Genomic DNA, 21,789 nt, shown 5'->3' on the forward strand with positions numbered 1-21,789 from the left:
TGAAAATCATACCTGTCCCCCCCAAAAAGTAATGTGGACTTTCTGTTTTCAAAAGTTACCTTTTAAGCTGGCCATGCCCTTAGATACGGGACATAGCCAGATATACCCAAACTGATATATCACTGATGTCAGGCAAAATTATAACAATAGACCCAAACATAAAAGCTTCAATTCTATATTCTTAATCTGTATTCTCAGATATTGGAACTAATTTTCCTGTACTTACTGATAAATGGTATGTATTAAATATTAGTTTATTTTATATATATATTTTTCAATATGCAAATGGAAATATGTACAAAATTATCCATTACATAATTGTTTATAATACAAAGTGATATAAGTTTCCATCAGTAAGTCACCTGTCTGAATATTCATGTAACAGAGTGTTACATAGCATTCAAAATTTTGAGCACTCTATGTAAAAATATAGATTTTGCCAATATATTATGTAGTGGAAAAGAGGAAGTTATAGAAAAGTTTTATATACCAGGCTACCTAGCTTTTCCTTTCTCTTCCTAATTTTATATTTTTAACTTTTAAAGATGACAGTTTTGTAGGATCCCTGAATTTTCTTCAATGTTAGTTTCATTGACTATTTAACTCATTATTGTCAATTATGTAGCCACAGCTTCAAGAGAAGAGTAGACAGGAAATCCTTAAAGGCATTTACAACAATTTTCCTAGAATCTGGTGACTGGTTTCTTTTTTTTTTTAATTTCAGCTTATTATGGGGGTACAAAAGTTCAGGTTATGTATATTGCCCATGCCCGCACCCCCGTCCTCCCGAGTCAGAGCTTCAAGCATGTCCATTCCCCAGACAGTGCGCATCACATTCATTATATAGGTATACACCCATCCCCTCCCCCCACTCCCTCATCTGTCCAACACCCAATTGGTGTTATTCCCAAATGTGCACTTAGGTGATGATCAGGGAAACCAATATGCTGGTGAGTACATGTGATGCTTGCTTTTCCTTTCTTGGGATTCTTCACTTAATAGAATGTGTTCCACTCTCTCCAGAAGAACAAAAGAGATTTTATATCACTGTTATTTCTTATAGCTGAGTAATACTCCATGGTATACATATACCACATTTTATTAATCCACTCATGTATCAAAGGGCATTTGGGTTGTTTCCACATCTTTGCAATTGTGAATTGTTCTGCTATAAACATTTGGGTGCAGGTGTCTTTTTTATAGAATGACTTTTGTTCTTTTGGGTAGATGCACAATAATGGGATTGCTGGGTCGAATGGTAGGTCTACTTGAATCTGTTTAAGGTATCCCCGTATTGCTTTGCACAGGGGTTGCACTAGTTTGCAGTCCCACCAGCAGTGTATGAGTGTTCCTGTGTCTCCGCATCCATGCCAACATGTATTGTTTTGGGACTTTTTGATAAAGGCCATTCTCACTGGAGATAAGTGATATCTCATTGTGGTTTTGATTTGCATTTCCCTGATGATTAGAGATGTTGAGCATTTTCTCATATGTTTGTTAGCCATTCTTACATCTTGTTTTGAAAACTTTATATTCATGTTTTTTGCCTAGTTTTTGATAGGGCTGTTTGATTTTTTCTTACTCATTTTCCTGAGTTCTAAATAGATTCTAGTTATCAGTCATTTAACGGATGTGTAGCATGCGAAAATTTTTTTTCCATTCTGTAGGTTGTCTGTTTACTCTCGTGACTGTTTCTTTGTCTGTGTAGAAGCTTTTTAACTTAATCAGGTCCCATTTATTTATTGTTGTTGTTGCTGTGATTGCCTTAGCGGTCTTCTTCATAAATTCTTTGCCTAGGCCAATGTCTGTAAGAGTCTTTCCTACATTTTCTTCTAGAATTCTAATCATTTCACACCTAAGGTTTAAGTCTGTTATCCACCGTGATTTGATTTTTGTGAGAAGTGAAAGCTGTGGGTCCTGTTTCAGTCTTCTACGTGTGGCTATCCAGTTTTCCCAGCACTATTTATGGAATAAGGATTCTTTTTCCCAGAGTATGTTTTTGTCTGCTTTGTCAAAGATTAGATGGCTATATGAGGATGGTTTTATATCTGGATTTTCTGTTCTGTTCCACTGGTCTGTGTCCCTGCACTTGTGCCAATACCAAGGAGTTTTAATAATCACAGCCTTGTAGTATAGTTTGAAGTCTGGCAAATTAATACCTCCCATTTTGTTTTTATTGCTTAAAATTGCTTTTGCTAAATGGGGTCTTACCTGGTTCCATACAAAGCGTAAAATTATTTTCTCTATATCTGTGAAAAATGATGCTGGTAATTTAATAGAGATTGCATTGAATATGTAGATCACTTTGGGTAGTATAGATATTTTAACAATATTAATTCTTTTGAAACATGAATATGGTATTGTTTTCCACCTATTTACATGCTCTGCGATTTCCTTCCTCAGAGTTTCATACTTCTCCCTATAGAGGTCCTTTACCTCTTTAGTTAAATATAGTCTTAGGTATTTTATTTTCTTTGTTGCTATTTTGAAGGGTATTGAGACCTTAATTTGGTTGTCCATTTGACTGTTATTTTCATATATGAATGCCTCTGATTTGTATGTATTGATTTTGTATCCTGAGACTTTACTGAATTCATTGATCAATTCCAGGATTCTCTTGGTTGAGTCTTTGGGGTTTTCTAGATATAATATTATATCATCAGCAAAGAGTGAGAGTTTGATCTCTTCTGTCCCTATTTGGACCCCCTTGATCCTGTTCTCTTGCCTGATAGCTCTCGCAAGGACTTCCAGTATTATGTTGAAAAGTAATGGGGACAGTGGGCAGCCTTGTCTGGTTCCAGTTTTAAGTGAGAATGCTTTCAATTTTCCCCATTCAGTATTATGTTGGCTGTGGGTTTGTCATATAGGGATTGTATCATTTTTAGATAGGTACTGTCTATACCTATTTTGTTAAGCGTTCTTATCATAAAAGGGTGTTGAATTTTGTCAAATGCTTTTCCTGCATCTATTGAGAGGAACACTTTCCATTTAAATAAGTCAGTAACAGAGACAGAGCAAAGAAATAAGAGAAAAGACCAGAGTCTACAAGAAATGTGTGATTATGTGAAGAAGTTTAACATGAGAGTTATCGGCATTCCTGAGGGTGAAGAAGATAATAAGCAAGGGTTGGATAAGCTATTTGAAGACATAATTGAGGAAAATTTCCCAGGCCTGGCTAAAACTCTGGATACACAGGTTCAAGAAGCTCAAAGGACCCCTGGGAGATTCATAGCAAATAGGAAGACACCACATTATGCAGTCATCAGACTGACCAAAATATCCACTAAAGAGGCCCTTCTTCAAGGTGTAAGGAGAAAGAAGCAAGTAACATACAAAGAAAAGCCCATCAAAATAATGCCAGATTTCTCAACTGAAACTTTACTAGCAAGAAGAGACTGGGGCCCCATTCTCACTCTTCTGAAACAGAATAATGCCCAGCCTAGAATCTTATACCCAGCTAAGCTAAGTTTTCTATACAAAGGAGAAATTAAGACATTCTCAGATAAACAAAGACTGAGAGAATTCACCAAGACAAGACCAGCCCTCCAAGAAGTACTCAAAACAGAGTTACACATGAATCAGCATAAGAAAGACCCACGAATGTAAAACTACTCAAGAGCTAAAAATCAAAGCCCAGTTACCACAATGGCTCAAGAGAAAACACAGGAATGAAGTTCTTCCCAACAGGATGAACAGAAATCTGTCCCACTTGTCAGTTCTCTCATTAAATGTGAATGGTTTGAATTTCCCACTCAAGAGACATAGACTGGCTGGAGGGATAAAAAAATATAAGCCAAGTATCTGCTGTCTCCAGGAAACTCATCTAACTGGCAAAGATGCATTTAGACTGAAAATAAAAGGGTGGAAATCAGTATTTCAAGGAAACAGAAGCCAAAAGAAAGCTGGCATAGTGGTTTTAATCTTCGATAACTTAGTTTTTAAATCAACAAAAGTAATGAAAGACAAAGACGGTTATTATATACTGGTGAAGGGTACAATTCAACAAGAAGAGATAACTATACTTAATATATATGCACCCAACTTAGGTGCACCCAGATTCATAAAGCAAACCCTACTTGATCTGAACCAAATGACGCATAACAATACTATAAGAGCCAGACACTTTAACACCCCACTGACAGTACAGGACAGATACTCCAACAGAAAATAAACAAAGAGATAATGGACTTAAATAGAATGCTAGAACAAATGGGCCTGACTGACATATACAGGACTTCTACCCAAAATCCACTGAATATACGTTCTTCTCATGAGCTCATGGGACATTCTCTAAGATTGACCATATCCTAGGACATAAAGCATGTCTTAAAAAATTAAAAAAAAATAGAAATTATACCATGCATCTTCTCAGATCACAGCAGAATAAAAGTAGAAATTAACCCTAACAGAAATTCTCATTCCTACTCAAAGTCATGGAAGCTAAATAACCTTCTCCTGAACGATTATTTTATAAATGAAGAAATCAAGATGGAAATCAAAAGATTCTTTGAATTAAACGACAAAGGAGACACAACTTATCAAAATCTATGGGACACAGCTAAAGGACTCCTGAGAGGAAAATTTATTTCCATAAATGCCTACATCAAAAAGACAAAAAACTTACAAATAGACAACCTAATGACTAGACTCAAAGAACTGCAGAAAGAAGAACAGATTGAACCCCAAACCCAGCAGAAGGAGAGAAATTAATAAGATCAAATCAGAACTAAATGAGAAGGACAACAAAAAAACCATAGGGGATATTAATGAAAAAAATTTTGCTCTTTGAAAAGGTAAACAAAATAGACACACCTCTGGCTAGACTAACCAAGAGCAGAAAAGAAAAATCTCTAATAACCTCCATCAGGAACATGAAAGGAGAAATCACAACCGATGCCCCAGAGATACATGATATCATCTATGAATTCTACAAAAATCTTTATGCACACAAACTGGAAAATGCGGAGGAAATGGACAAATTTTTAGAAACACACAGTCTTCCCAGGCTCAACCAGGAAGAAATAGAATTCCTGAATGGACCAATATCAAGAACTGAAATCAAAACAGCAATAAAAAACCTTCCCAAATGAAAAGCCCTGGAACGGATGAGTTCACACATGAATTTTACCACACCCACAAAGAAGAACTGATGCCCACCCTACATAAACTATTCTCCTATATTGAGAAGGATGGAATTCTCCCCAACACATGTTACCAAGCTAACATAACATTGATACCAAATCCAGGAAAGGATGCAACAAAAAAAGAAAACTACAGACCAATATCCCTTATGAACATATATGCAAAAATTCTCAGTAAAATCCTAGCCAATCGAATCCAAGTGCTTATCAAAAAAATAATCCAATACAACCAATTGGGCTTCATCCCAGAGATGCAGGGATGGTTTAACATATGCAATTCTATAAATGTAATACACCACATAAATGGTGACTGGTTTCTAAGAAAGATCAAATCACTGGAAATACTTGGTGCCAGATACTATATCGGGCAGCAAGTAGTGGCAACTCAAGCAGCAGCTGAAACACTTGGAGAATCTGTTCCTTAAGTAGCTAGAAATCCTGAAGCTGACGTTGCTTCCTTTATTCTAAAGCTCAAGACTGTGCAGTTTTGCATCTCTGGAAAGCTTATAATCTTTCCTCCACGGTCCTGATGAAGAAAATACATCACTAGGCATCAGATCTACTTTCCCTCAGGGTCAATGTAACAGAATCAGGGCCATTTAAAGAGGAATCATCTCAATGAGAACTTCTATTTTCAGAGGAAAATAGAGAAGGAAATATTTTTACCTAGTCATGTTGTCATCCATAAAATGTAGGGATGATGTTAACTCAAAGGGGAAGCACAAAAAATGAGTAGAAAATTAAAAGTCCCTGCCATATTCATCTTGTACAACACACTGAAAACTATATGTCAAGACAGTTGTTCATGATGAATTCTGTGCTTAAAGATCATCCTTTAAAAACTGGTGAGGTATTCTTCTCTTAGGATGAAACAAGTCTCTTTGTCCAATATACACAACTCCTCTTTTGTTATTCCTAAAATACACTTACTCTCTCTCCATAGAAAAATAAAAACACCAAGGTCCAATTGAGTTCCTGTATAAGTCTCAAAATCCAGATATGTGGATAATGTACAGTCCTCTTCAAAAAATCTAGTTGCAGCTCCTCAGGTTCTGGGAAACTCTAAGCCAAGAGAAAAGTTGTACAATTATAATATTCAAATATATTTTTAAATTCAGATGCAACAAAATTTCAGTATAAATTCACATTAAAAAATGGGTAAAATAGAAATACAGAGCATCTACTTGTTCATAGTAATTGTCAAATAACACTGGCTAGAGGAATAGGACATTTTATTCTTTATTTTCTACCATGGCGTTGTGTTGACTTCCTAGTTTAATCCATGAAATATCTGCTCAGTCTCTTCTCTATGAGGGTCTTCTTGCCCATTGTCCACTGTGACACTGAGCTCTAACCTCTGTGACTTTAGTCCATGCCCATTATTCTCCAATCCCCACCTGAGATGGAGCTTGCTAAAAGTGTATTTCCTGGGATTTCTACCAGATTTTCATCACTAATCATACTATTTTGAGTATGTAATTACTCAAAATGTATGTAATTATTACAGCAGATGTTGATCAGGATTTTAATGCATATTTATTTCAGTCCTTCTGCTGATCACTTTGTTTGTGTTACTTGGGTGAAACTTCACAATAGCTCTCAAAGTTGCAGGTACTCTGATTCTTATCTTACAGAGTAGAGATCCCAACCTCAGAAAAATTTTAGTTACTCAGCAAGGGAACATATCATAAAAAAGCAAAACCAAAAACAAAACATATTAAAACACATACACACACACACACAAAAAAAAAGAGTGGTAAAAAAGAAACCAAAGAGGTATAGAATTTAACAATAGTATAGTATAGAAATAGTATAGAAATTAACAAATTTGGTAAATATTAATTCTACTATATCAATAATCACTTTAAATACCTATAATATAAATATGCCAATTAAGAGACAGAGACTGCCAGAGACTTGTTATCAAAAAATAAGACCCAACTATATGTTTTCTACAAGACACCCAGTTTAAACATAAAGATACATACAGAGTAAAAGTAAAGGGAGGGAGAAAAATATACCATGCAAACACTAATCAAAATAAATCTTTACAAGTAGACTTATTACTTTCAGACCAAGCCAACTTCAGAGGAAGGAAAATTATCAGGGATAATAAGGGCATAATGATAAATGGTCCATTCTCAAAGGCCACACAACAGTCCTTAATGTGTCTTCACCTGACAACAGTGTCAAAATACATGAGGTAAAAACTTATAGAACTGCAAAAGATAAATAGATACATCTACAAATAAAGTTGGAGTATTCAGCACCCCAATATCAGTAATTGATAGATCCAGCAGATACAAAATTGGTAAGGAAATAACTGAATTGAACAGCATTTATCTACCACATGGGTCTAATTCACATCTCTAAACTACTTCATCCAACAGGAGCAGAATCCACATTCTTTTTAAATTCACACAGAACATTCACCAAGATAGACCCTATTTTGGGCCATAAAACAAACTTCAGCAAATTCAAAATATCAGAAATTATACAAAGTAGGCTCTCAAACCACAATGTAATTAAATAATAAATCAATAACAGAAAGAGACCTGGAAATCACCCAAATAGTAGGATTGAACAGCACAGTATTAAATAATACCTGGGCCAGAGAGGTCTCATAAGACAAAAAGCCATGCCCAGTATCCTTCATGTGGTGGTAGGGGAGAGAACAATAATGAACATAAAATATAAATGAGATACACCCTGCTTCTGTGGCTAAATACAAACACTAAATGAACAATATGACTGCCTTCCTTCACCACATATTTTAAGTTCCCCTTGCCACCTGCCAGAATTTTGAATAGATAAATTTATTTACCTGGTAGGGCATAATGATATAAAATTTGTAAGCCCAAACTTTATTTCTGTTGTAGCTGAATCATTTTTTCTTTGTTGAACTGATGTGGTGTTTTCTTTATTTTCATTTACCAGGGCCACTGGACCAGGAAAAACTGAATCATCTGGATTGCAACCATAGTGCTGACTTTACCCATGGTGATTTAGAATAATTACAAAAACAAATACCCTGTGTTCAACCTTCTGCTTCAGCAGCATGGGAAACTTCAAATGACAGGGGAGACTTTCAGTCACCAATCAATTAGATCCAGGTTGTGATTTGTGTGATTTGAATATATATTTTGCTTTTGAATGTTAGGATTGATCAACTCATTACAACATCTCAGACACAGAAAGCAAAACATATTTTTTAAATGGAGTATTTTGTATTATAATAAGAGCAGCCACTTCTACTTCTCCTCTTTGCTAATGGAACCAAGCATGGAGAAGACATTACCACATGTAGATTAATTTCATACACTTCACCCTGTAGAAAAACACTTTTTACAGTATTTTCCCAGTTGGAAAAATTAACCTACACCATACATTTTGACTATTGTATCAATACAGGTATTTTTGGGTAATGGTGAATATGATAGTTCCAGTGGCTTCCAAAGAAATTTTCATTGCCCATTTCTTTACCATATACTATACAATCCTATGGGTAAGGTATTATGGATGCCCAAGAATAGCACTATAGTGGAGGTCTCAGAGGATGCTATTGTACAGAAAAAGGAAATATACCAAATATCAACTGATTCTGTCAGTGAACGATATGACATCTGAGGCTGACCTTTGGTACCCTATTGGGAGTTTGGGCATTAACCAAATGGGCCTTGGTGAGGCCAAGTTCATGTTGCTGAGCACATGCATTGACTCTATCTAAGCCAATATAGTTACATTGTAAAGAGGCCCATGAAGTATGATCCAAGGTGGCTGGAGAGAGAGGTTTATATATTCTGGGAAGAGTAAATATCTCCACCAGACTACTGGGCCCTTTCATGAAGCAATGACACCCTGATAAAAGCTTTTGGAGCACAGTGATATATTCACTTTCCAAAATGTGCCCACTCCAAAAAGTCATCATTCCTAATCTTACTTTTGTCAAATACCTGACTAGAAATTTAGTCATTATCCATAATAATGATCCTATACTTATCTGTCCCCCTTTTCATTTAGTCTCTTCTCTATTACCTCTTAGACTTCCAAAATCATCCACAGTATTCTCTTAAGGAGTGTCTGTCACACCACGGTTCCTTGGACTCACAAAGTATTTTCAGAAAGGCCTCTTTTCCCTGGTTAAACCAAAAATGTGCTATCCATTAAGAAATTGTAAAGAATCTTTCAACTCCTACAAAGCCCCAAGGTTTCTTGGAGACCCCATCACAGAGTAATTCATTTCATCCTAGATTTTCTCACTAACCACAGGTCTTTAAAACCCTTATCCATAATACTCACCACCACTGCATCTTAATAATGAGCAACTTTGATCTCTGCAGACAGAAAGAGATGCTCAGTTGCTGGTCAGAGTCTCCAATTTTTTTACTAGTTTAAAGAACATGATTAAATCCCTTTCAGCCATAAATTTCCTCTAAAGAATTTATGTTTATGTGCTGATGAGGATGATCTAGCAGAGAGAAAATAGGAAAGAGAAGGTGGTGAGAGAGGGTGAGCCCCGTGCAAAAGTAGAGACGGAGTTTAAGCAGGAGCAGGGTCATTTCATGCACCATCAGAGAAAGAAAGACTGAGTATACGGGTCCAAAGTGAGGGAGTCTAATGTATTTAGTGGCAAGAGAATTTGAATTCTGATTGACCGTGTTTTCTGAACAAATTCATTTTCTTTTCCTCGCTGAGTCTAAGAAATGTGGAATTGGGTTAGAGTTTGGAGAAGAGAAGAGGAAGCTTCTATTACTAGTTTTTAGGGAGACAATCTGCAAACACCAGGGACATATTGTGACATGGCAAAGGGGCCAATCTGAGATTTGTGTTCATAAATTGGAAGTGATATGTAACCATGACTTGCACTTTCCTCCAGCCTTGTTTCATGGCTCCCTATAAATCTCACAGGATGGTAACAGGCTGAGAATGGGTTTTACTGCATTGGAGTTTTGCCAGGTAAATGCAAGCTGTACCACACTACAGGAGGGGGAAACATAGAAGTTATCAAAAAAAAGACTAACAACAACAAAAAATCTCTGTGATTATAACTTATCCAATCCCCAAATTTAAAGCACCTGGACTCATTTGTCTGTATTGAATTTCATCATACTTGCATCTAATATTTATTGAGCACATTCTATTACCTTTTCCTAGGTTAAAACACCACAGGAAAAAAGCAAGCCTCCAAAGTTAATTTAAATGTACAGTTTTCTGGTTTACCCATCTGTGGATTGCATGGAATAATAATAGTTCATAAAGTCTATTGCACTTCCTCTGCAACAGATGGTATGTAAATATTTGGCACATATAATCCCCTTTAATTCAGAGAAGGTCCCTTGGATTTGTTGAGTTTTAAAGATTTGGCAACAAACTGAAATCTTCAGTAATTTTCCCAACTCAGCTTACTCATCAGTTGTGGATCTGGCAGGCTAAACTCTTCTTCTCTCAGTCTCAATGCTCATTTTGTTACACTATCTCTAAGCATCAACTTTCACTGCAGAAGTGCTGATTGAATTAATATTTTCATGTTTCAGTTACCTAACCCCCAACAAGTAGAAGAAAGTGTTTTCTCACAACATAATTTACTTTAGTCACAATCACCAATAATTCCCTTGGAAATGCACTAGACATGAAACTGTCCATGTTACTAATTCTATTATTTAGCTGAGCACCCATAAATGGTTCTTGCACTTATATTTAGTTCTCCAATTCACAAAATAAGGGAATTTCTATAAGTATCACATAACATATTTTATAGCCCTCAAATCATGCTCTGGACAAATAAATTATGTCCCTCATTAGTCTAATTCTAGGTAGAAGTTGAATGCAGTGCAGTTGATTGAGATGGTCGATTTGCTCTAAGTTTGGAACTGAGTTGATCTTCAAATCTGCAAAGTCAAGTGAAATGACTGAGGTTTTGCCACACACACCCGCCCCCCCGCCGTGGACTTGGCCATTAGAGATCAATTAGAGGAGGAAGGGGAGTATCTAAGGCTTGATGATGTAAATGTCTGCATATAACAACTCATCCTCTGTCTTCCAAAAGTAGAGCCTGAGGAAATTAAGTGTGAAATATCTTATTCTTTTTTATCACTGGAACAAGGTAATAGGAATGGCAAATGTTTTTACTAAGCGATACATTGGAGAAAAATATTTCTCAAGAGAGGGTGAAGCTGTTTTCTGATTTCAACATAAAGAGAATGATCAGCTGCAGGAGCAGTGAGGATGAATGTTACTAGGTGTTCTCAGGAATTTCCTTCTCATGGATTTTGGCAGATAAGACATTCTCATGTTAAAGAATTTTGGTTTGCTGCAGAGCCTATTGCTAAATGACAGGACCTTACTGCATAGTCTGACAGACTATGAGAGCACAGTTTGATGCTTAAACATTTTACATAATTCAGTGGACTGTTAGTAGGGAATGGTGTCATTATAAAGCTACTTCCTCTTCCCAAATAGAAAGTCAAGAAATTTGGACAAGGTGAGTCATAGTAATGTTATTGATTGGAGTTGATTTGTGTAAACTTTAAGCCAGGGAGCTATTTAAGACCTTATTTTTATTTATTTATTTATTTATTTATTTTTTGCTATTGTAAGGAAACTCTTTCTGCTTCACAGAGAATAGGCAGTTCCATAACAAAATGGAAAGGCCAAGAGTGAACTTAAAATTTAAAAGAAAATAATATGAACCTGTTAGACTGTAATTAAGGCATTTAATTTCTATGGGTCTGAGGCCTCTCAGTGGTTAAGAGATGTAATAAACAAAAGTTACTGACACTCACTGAGGACCTACTATGTGATGAATCCACAAATCCTTCATACTTCCATTTTCACAGCTGTCCTACAAAGGTGCTGGGATTTATTTAGCTGAGGCTCTGACAAAAAAAAAAAAAATTGCTTATTGGTCTCGGGCTAATTGTCTATAAGGTTTTTGAAAGGGTACATTACTTGTAACTTTTGGAAAATAAATTCAGGACACCACACTTGATATATTTACATATATTAGGTCCTATAATCTGAGTTTTTTTTTTTTCTTTTAAACTCTATAAATTTAAGCTATGTGATTTTTGGATGATAAAGAAAAGAAAGTTTTTATCTAAAGAATGCAAGCTCCTTTCAAATTATCAGGTCCAGAGAGGCACTAAAATGTGACAGCAGCCATGTCTCACTCCCCCTTGAGCTTAGGAATCACCTCTTAGCTACATGCTCTGTGGGCTCTAGACTGACTGACGCCAAGTGGGCACAGATTAACCTAACAATGCCACATGCTAGGCACTATACCTAATGCCCTATAGTTCAACAATGTATAGCCAATCAGCAAGCAGAGCTATTCCTGTCAACCAGTGAGAATTTCTAACAAAGAATGTTTGTAATGATCCCCACGTCTGGTTTGTCCTTTTTTAAAAAAAAAAAAAAAAAAAGTCCCAAGCCTGTCCTTTGTTTTCTGAAGCACTTCCCAAGGTAATTTGGGAGTATTTTCAAGTTGCTGTCCTCACCCTTTACCAAAATAAACTCTCTATGTTAGTTTGCCTCAGTTTTATTCTGTGGGTCAACAAGTATGATCAAGGGACACACTGATCTTTGCCCCACCTGTAGCTACAGGAACATTATTTTCTAAGTAATAATGTAACAAAGAGAGTGGTCTTTCATGTAATTCTGGTGTATTGAATGAGGTCCATTATCCAGTAAGTAAAGCTGGTGGGCACCAATGGAAATACACCTGAAGCATCAATTTCAATGTCCTATGCCTTGAAATCTTCAAGTCCCAGATTTACTGGAAGTAACTATTCTCTTCCGTTGACTGACAATAGACCAGTTTTCAATTTAGGAAACAAAATAGTTGTCATAGTAATAACCATCAAACAATCTTGATGATACTCTGAGCTCTAATCTATGTAGCAAAGAATCAAAATGCAAACCAGTGTCTCCCTTCAAAATGAGTAGCCCATGGAGTACAAAAACTTAGAGCCACCTCTGCTTTTTCAGTGCCTGCTATTGGAAACATTTCCTGGGAGGCCTCCTGGCACCTTTCTTCTCCTGATTGAAACCTGGATTAAATAAAGTAATGAAGAAAGTATCCTAAGAAGCTCTTCTGATTTCCAGAGCATATATGCTGAAAATTGATGTTGGAGCAGATCTTGCTGTATTTTATCAGTAAGAACAATCATACTAATTGAACTGTAAGGTAAATATTTGGTTCATTTCACCAGGTAGAAACGTTGAGAGCCTGCCATACAATAGTCATTGTACAAGGTAGTAGAGAGAGAATGTTTTGTCAGGTGCTACCTTATCCCTGAATGGGTGACCAACCGTACTGATGTACCCAGGCCTCAGGGCATCCCCAGGATGCATGCTTTTGTTTTTTAAAACAAGAACAATCTCCAGATGCCTTGATTCCCTCCTAACTCATCTATACCATTTACTCCTTCTCCTTTGAACTCCCTACTCACCTGTTTGAGTTCTAGAAACATACCTACGATCATGCCACAATTCCTGGTTATTCTCATCCAGAACAAAATCCAAGTCCTTATTTTCTACACAAATGTCCTATGTCTTTGCTTCAGAAATGCTCTCTTCTCATTGCTAATGTCCTGATAAGCTAAATACATTTTCACACCAAGGCTTTACACTTGCTGTTCACTCTGAATAGAACATTTTTTTAACCAAACCTGCTCAAGTATTGCCTCCACATACTGACTTTTCCCAAGGCTCTTATAACAGAGGGAGTGGCCTGAAATAAATGGCAAAAAATATTTTCTGTCTCTTTAAAACTTCCCCCACTCTTTTTGAGAACTATAGCTTAGCTTTCATCCCTGCCACAGGCAGAGATAGTGTCTTTTCTTCTTTGTGTAACAGGAGATAGCTCAGCTATCCCAGGCCAGCAACAGCCTCTCCCTTGGGCTCAGGTGGGCAGAGATCACAGGCTTTGTCTCTGACAGAGATTGGCTGATTAGAATCATTAACACAGTAGCCTAGAACTTAGGGCCCTCTCTTTAAAAGTTCTGTATTTATGCTTGTGTTCAGGAAAAATTTGGAATTTTTGAGATGAGAGTCTACCATTTTCCACCTTTACCAGCAAAGTAATAAACTTTTCTTTCCTTCTCCTCAAACCACTTGTCCTTGTTCTTCTGAAGTGGCCTTGAAGATGAGTGCCGAGCTTTTGGGTAACACTGTTATACAGATGTCTCTTTGTCCCTTTATTTTTATTTATAGCACTAATCACTACATAGTATCAGATTATATGTTTGAGTTTGTCCGTCTGTTGTCTGCATCACCCACTAAATTTTAAATACGGGTTGTAGAATCTGTATGTTTTAATCTGTGTGCCCCACTGTGTGTACAATACCTCCTTCAACTCAAATTGGGTAATCATTACTCTTCCACAAAAGATCAGGCTGAATTACATATTTTGGAGTAGGTGGAAACATATGGAGATTATAAAGAATGTTTGCTCCTCCTGTAGTTTAGTGTTCGCACTAAACTGAGCATAACGGTAATGAGCAGCATGGCCATTAAACAGAAACTTAGTGAACACTTTTGGAGAGAATGAATGCATCATAATGATAGTTATCATATGCTTTATTTTCATCTGTTAGGTTATGAGTTTTATTTCTAAAATATTATAACAAGCAGAGGATTTCTATGATCCCATCTAGCATCTTGGTCCAACCATACTGTGCACCCATCAAGTTCTAGACTATGCACTTTTCATTGTTGAGGTTTATCAATTAGACATCTATAAAAGTACATTCTCATTGTTTTGTTGTAAGTTTTCTTTCACAATTTTATTCATGGTTACCAACTTATATGAAGTAACAATTAATTTTAAATACTAAAAGTGAATAATTGCAACAAACTATTAATTGCTGGTTTTTGCTGGTGAAAAATCAATAACCTATTAGGACTACCCAAATCAATATCCTGAACAGAATGTGACATCAGTACTTCCCTCAGAAGAATGCACATAAAACAGAAAATCTCAAATCCAAAATTAGGTAAAAGAAGAAGTCAAATATATGTTAGAAATAAAAGAAATGCCACAATCACAATTGCTGTGTGTTTGGAATACTGAAAGGAGGAAAAAACAAGCTGCTAGAATTGAGGTGACATAAAGAGAAAAAATAGAGGATATAGTGAGTTGAATTACAAATAAAAATTCCCAAGGAATGGCCTGAGTATAGAAAGCTACAAAATTTTCCAAAAAAAGAGGATTTATTTATTTTCTTCTCCTTTTTGATTTCTTTATTCTAAGTAATTAACATTTAATTTAAATTTTATTGTTTTATTTAATTAAATTTTAAGACTGTAAAATTGTAAGCTATAAATCAAGACTGTCCTATACTTCAGATTGCTTTTCTAGTTGAACAGCTTTACAACTGTTTACCTCAGATGCAACTTGCAATACAAGCACTAAACTACAGAAGGAGCAAACATCCTCTCTAATCTCCACATGCTTCCACCTAGTCCAAAATATAGAATTTGGCCTGATCTTTTGTGGAAGAGTATGAATTACATAATTTGAGTTAAAGGAGGCATTGTACACACAGTGGGACATTTACCAAACAAGTTTTAAATTTAGGATGCTGAAATAACTAGAAATTTGAATTATCCACACAGGTTCAAAATCTGGTCCAATCACTAATTGCATTTTATAATGTTATTTTTCACATCTATGTGTACTGCTTTCAATATTTGAAAAATAAAAGTACCAGTGATGAAATGTATAGAATTTGTCTTATGGAAGGATTATAATAAATGAAGTAATGTGAATAACAGTTTGCATAATTTATGGCATCTCAAAGATGGCTATATAGAGAATAGATACATATGCATACCTATCTATGTCAAGAGAAAGGAGATACATACACACACACACACAAGCAGAATGTAATCTCCATTCCACTGTCACATTTCTATTATCACACTATTTATAGCATACAGCTGTGAAAAACAACAAAAAAAGCATATCATATAATCTGTGACCTTCATTATGTGTATTTTACTTACATGAAGAAAACTGTACATGAAAATTCATGCATTTGTTTTTGAGTTCTATAGAGCTTCAGAAAATGGAAACATCACTATGGTAGAGAGACTATCAAATAATATCTTGTCCATAGGGTGGATCCTATAGGTCCTACAATATTTTACAGTTTAAGGACAATGAGATAAGATGGTGGGCACATTTTTAGGAAAGGCACAGAAGTACCTTTAAAGAACATGAGAGGCTGAATCTCAAGCAGAGGACGAAGGTTAAGGTTGATCTGGCTGGAGCCAGCTGGGGAGGGAAGACCATAAAGTAAAGCTGTAGAAGAGAGGTAGGTGGTTTAGGACTTAGAATTTCAGCATACAGTAAGTTTCTGAGTCACATATGTCTGCGTTTACTGTAAATATGCCCTATTAAATTGTGACACTGAAATTCCTGCCTTCCTCTGTTCCTGTGACTTTGATAACTCATGAGTGATGTGTCTGACCACAGGATATCTAGGAAGGAATGCTTTAGTTATCTTTGCTTCCTACATATTGAGAGACCACACTTATATCTATGGCTTGCTGATATGATTACCAGACACAATCAGAATGGGAACATTCAATTTAGATACTGAAATCGACTCAATAAAAGCAGCAATGTTGGAGAAAAAAACATTCTAAAATATATCAATTTCTTTTTATTCTCCTGTTATGTTTCATTTCAATATTTTTGTGTTTACTTTTCTTTCAAGGGAGTTCAAGCAGTAAGTTTTCATGGAGAAATGGAATCACACATCAAATGATTTCATTTTGTTGGGGTTGTTTCCCCAAAATCAAACTGGCCTTCTTCTCTTGTTCCTTATCATACTCATATTCTTCCTTGCCTCCGTGGGTAACATGGCCATGATTCACCTCATACGTGTGGATCCCCATCTCCACACACCAATGTACTTTCTGCTCAGCCAGCTCTCCCTCATAGACCTCATGTGCATCTCCACCACCGTACCCAAGATGGCTTTCAACTTCCTCTCTGGCCAGAAAGGCATTTCCTTCCTGGGATGTGGTGTGCAAAGCTTCTTCTTCCTGACCATGGCTGGTTCTGAAGACTTACTGCTGGCCTTCATGGCCTATGACCGTTACGTGGCCATCTGCCACCCCCTCCATTATCCCATCCGCATGAGTAACAGGATGTGTGTGAAGATGATCATAGGATGTTGGACAGTGGCGTCCATCAACTCCTTGGCACACACAGTTTACGCTCTCCATATTCCTTACTGTAGGTCTAGAGCCATTGATCATTTCTTCTGTGATGTCCCAGCCATGTTGTCTCTTGCCTGTATGGACACTTGGGTCTATGAGTACATGGTTTTTGTGAGCACAACCCTCTTTCTCCTTCTTCCCTTCCTGGGTATCAGTGCTTCCTATGGCCGGGTCCTATTTGCTGTCTACTGTATGCACTCAAAAGAGGGAAGAAAAAAGGCCTTCACCACCTGTTCAGCACATTTGACTGTAGTGACCTGTTATTGTGTACCTTTTGCTTACACGTATCTTCGACCTAGGAATCTCCGCTCACCAGCAGAAGATAAGATCCTGGCAGTCTTCTACACCATCCTCACCCCCATGCTCAATCCCATTATCTACAGCCTGAGGAATAAGGAAGTCCTGGAGGCCATGACAAGAGTTTTGGGGATATTATCTTCCTTAAAAGAATGATCATGGCCGTCCATACTTCCCTTCTATGCTTCCCTTTTACATGTTGATTAGAACATCCTAGAACAATGTTGTTTGATAGAAATATAAATTTTTCCTGTAGACACAATTAATCAGTTAAATTAACTTAAATAATATATTTATTTAATTCAAAACTACATTATCAATATTAATTATGTAGTATATTATTTTAAGATATATGCAATATGTTATGTTATATTATGTTTGCAGATATATTACTATAATAATTGTAATCATAGAAAAATATAATTTCCTCATGTAGTTAGGATAGAATTACCAATGTCATCTTTTACTTTCTTTTCATTCAAAGTCTTGTATTTATTTTATACTTAGAGCGCATTGCAATTTGGACTATACACATTTCAAGTATCCAATATCCTCGTGGAGCCTGTGTCTATAGTTTTGGAAAGCACAACCTTGCAGCATCCAATAAAATGTTTTCAGAAGTTACATATTTGTTTGTGTGTATGTGTGTGCCTGTGTGTATGGTGTATAAAAATATATATGTGATGTATAAAATATCGATGGTGGCTTGAGAAGTAGCATGAAAATGAGCCTTCTAAGGTGGTGTTCGGGAGTTTGCTTATCTGTTCTGCTCATTTTTAGCATGTGCATCTTGACTGTAATTGTCATCTGGAGTCCATTTTGTACTTTTGGAAAAGTTTTCAGTGACAGCTTATTTCACCTAGGATTTTTCTTATTTCAATAAAAATATTGGGGTTAAATAATTTGAATAAGGATATGAGTATGATTCACATTCATGTATATATTCATGTTATAAACTATATGTTTAAATGACTTCAACAAAGTTATTTGTACTTGAATAAGTTATTTACTTAAAGGCAGGGAAATAAGTGATTTGGTAGGTACTATTTACAACATATAAAATAGATACAGGGAATTCAGGTTCAAGCTATGATATGGAAAATACGACCTTGCACAGGTTGAAGTACTATGCTAATACATCTAATGCTGTGTTTAATGAAAGCTTTACTACACTTACTTTACTAATACACTCAAGTTATTTCAAGTCTATCCATGAATGGGTCTATGCGGGGGTTCTGATAATTATAGAAAAGAATTAAGTCTCAAAAGAGTTCATCACTTCCATTTATTCCCCAAGTTTAGGCTCTCAATATCTTTCTCTGGCCTCTTAGTAACATTTTTATTATTATTTTAATTTTTTAATTTTTTATTTCAGCATTTTACAGGGGTCCAAATATTTAGGTTACACATATTGCCCTTGCCCCACTCAAGTCAGAGCTTCAAGTCTGTCCATCCTCCAGATGGTGTGCACTGCACCCATTAGGGGTGTATACACCTATCCCAATATCCCCCTACCACCTGCCCCACACCTGATGATTGTTATTACTATAGATGCACTTAAGTGTGGATCAGTTAATACCAATTTGATGGTGAGTACATGTGGTGTTTATTTTTCCATTCTTGGGATACTTCACTTAGAAGAATGGGTTCCAGCTCTATCCAGGAGAATACAAGAGGTGCTAGATCACCACCATTTTTTGTGGCTGAGTAGAACTCCGTGGTATACATATACCACATTTTTTTAATCCACTCATGTATTGAGGATAACTTGGGTTGTTGCCAATCTCTGCAATTGTGAATTGTGCTGTTATAAATATTCTAGTGCAGATGCCTTTTGTACAGAAAGTCTTTGATTCTTTTGGGTAGATGCCCAGTAATGGGATTGCCAGATCCAATGGAAGTTCTACTTGTATCTCTTTGAGGTATATCCATATTGCTTTCTACAGAGGTTGTACTAGTTTGCAGTCCTACCACCAGTGTATGAGTGTTCCTATCTCTGCGCATCCATGCCAACATTTATTATTTTGGGACTTTTTGATAAAGGCCATTCTCACAGGAGATAAGTGATATCTCATGGTGGTATTAATTTGCATTTCCCTGGTAATTAGAGATGTTGAGCATCTTTTCATGTTTGTTGGCCATTATTCTGTCTTCTTTTGAAAAGTTTCTGTTTATGACCTTTTCCCACTATTTGATAGGGTTGTTTGATTTTTTTCTTGCTGATTTTCCTGAGTTCTACATAGATTCTAGTTAACATCCCTTTATTAGATGTGTAGCATGCAAATATTTTCTCTGATTCTGTAGGTTGTCTGTTTGCTCTTGTAATAGTTTCTTTGGCTGTGCAGAAGCTTTTTAATTTAATCAGGTCCCATTATTTATTTTTGTTGTTGCTGTGATTGCCTTTGGGGTCTCCTTCATAAATTTTTTGCCTAGGCCAAGTTCTATAAGAGTATTTCCAACGTTTTCCTCTAGAAGTCTTACAGTTTCACACCTTAGGTTTAAGTCTATTATCCACCGTGATTTGATTTTTGTGAGAGGTGAAAGGTGTGGGTCCTGTTTCAGTCTTCTACATGTGGCTATCCAGTTTTCCCAGCACCATTTATTGAATAAGGATTCTTTTCCCCAGAGTATGTTTTTGTCTGCTTTGTCAAAGATTAGATGGCTATACAAGGATGGTATAGAATATTGCCAGGAACTTGTCCTGGCCTGGAGTGTAGTATGGTTTAGGTCTCATATACGTGAAAATAAATGGCCCATAGTACATTATCACCACAGTCATGTGGAAGGAACAAGTGGAAAATGACTTTTTCCATGCCTGTGATGATTTCGTTTGAAGGACAGTAAGGAGGATCTAGACATAAGAGGCAGAGATCACAGAGAAAGGGATCAGCAGGAAAATGATGCCACTTAATGTAAACTCCTCATTTGTAGCCCAGTGTGTCTACATGGGACAACTTCAGCATGGCAGGGACTTCATAGAAAAAGTAATCAATTGCCCTAGAGCCACAGAAGGGAAAGTGGAGCATGTAAGTCATGTAAACTATGGAGTTGAGTGTCCCAACAAGCCAGGACCCTCCGGCCATGATAATGCTGACAGTCATCCATGAGGATCACATAGCACAGTGGGTGGCAGATGGCTACATAGTGATCACAGGACATTGCAGCCAGGAGAAGGCACTCATCACCCAGGAGGGTGAGCGACAGAAATACCTGGAATCCACAACCTGCAAATGAAATAGTTCTGCTCTCTGACAGAAAGTTAGCAAGAATTTTGGGAACAATGTTGGAAATATGTAAGATATCCATAGAGGAGCGATGGCTGAGCAGGAAGTACATTGGCGTATGGAGTCGAGAGTCATTGAGGATAAGGAGGATCATGAGTGTGTTTTCTGCTACAGTCACAACAAATATGACAAATATAAACAAGAAGGAGACCAGACTTGTTTGGAAAGAAGAGAACAATCCCAAAAGTGTGAAATCACTGCTGGAAGTTTGATTCTTACGTCCTATCATGGATTCTCCTTTTTACCTAAAAAGAATTAATAAATAAATGTTAATAAACAGAAAAAGAAGAAAAATACCAATTTCATTTACATGTATCTGCATAATAAAATGAGAGTTAGTGATGCATATTTTCGAAAGACTCTTAGTCTCTTTTCGGAGTGGGTGTGTCCTTACAAGATGGGCATTTATTTGTTCTAATCAACACATGATATTCAGTATATCGAGGGGCCCTTGGCTCCATGTGGAGTCCCCAAATCTTAATGACTTCCATGTACTCTACTCAAGTCTACTCTGTTCTCAAATGTCACCTTCAAGGGTGTGCCTGTTCCTGCACATACTTCTAAAAATCTTAATGCTCCCACTTGAACCCCAACTTTCCTGATCCTCCTTACTCTATTTCACTTTTCTTTATTTACATATGAATTTTCACCTCTAGGATGTGAAATAATAAACATATGAGTTATATTTATTGTTCATTGTCACTCTCCACCAGAATTTTAACTTCACAATGAGAGATCTTTGTTCTGTTCACTGGTATAAGTCAATGGCCTAGGAGAGTGACTAGTACATAGCACATGCTCAGTAATGTTTGTTGAATACATGCATGAAATCAACA

The 21,789-nt window shown here is 36.5% G+C and overlaps 1 protein-coding gene and 1 pseudogene across 1 annotated transcript; one reads left to right on the forward strand and one right to left on the reverse strand.

The window, feature by feature from the left end:
• Nucleotides 1-16,886: 16,886 nt before the first annotated feature.
• LOC138382522 (olfactory receptor 2L13-like) lies at nt 16,887-17,825 on the forward strand. Its single transcript, XM_069466991.1, has one exon. The coding sequence runs from the start codon at nt 16,887-16,889 to the stop codon at nt 17,823-17,825; it is 939 nt and encodes a 312-aa protein (XP_069323092.1).
• Nucleotides 17,826-20,331: 2,506 nt separating this feature from the next.
• LOC138382905 (olfactory receptor 2AJ1-like) lies at nt 20,332-21,182 on the reverse strand (annotated as a pseudogene).
• Between the last annotated feature and the right edge of the window lie 607 nt (nt 21,183-21,789).

This window comes from Eulemur rufifrons, chromosome 4, assembly GCF_041146395.1.
Source record: "Eulemur rufifrons isolate Redbay chromosome 4, OSU_ERuf_1, whole genome shotgun sequence".
Classification (NCBI taxonomy): Eukaryota; Metazoa; Chordata; class Mammalia; order Primates; family Lemuridae; genus Eulemur; species Eulemur rufifrons.

Bases quoted from the DNA above. Each gene is read 5' to 3' on its own strand.
- LOC138382522 (XM_069466991.1), top strand. From the start codon at position 16,887: ATGGAGAAATGGAATCACACATCAAATGATTTCATTTTGTTGGGGTTG.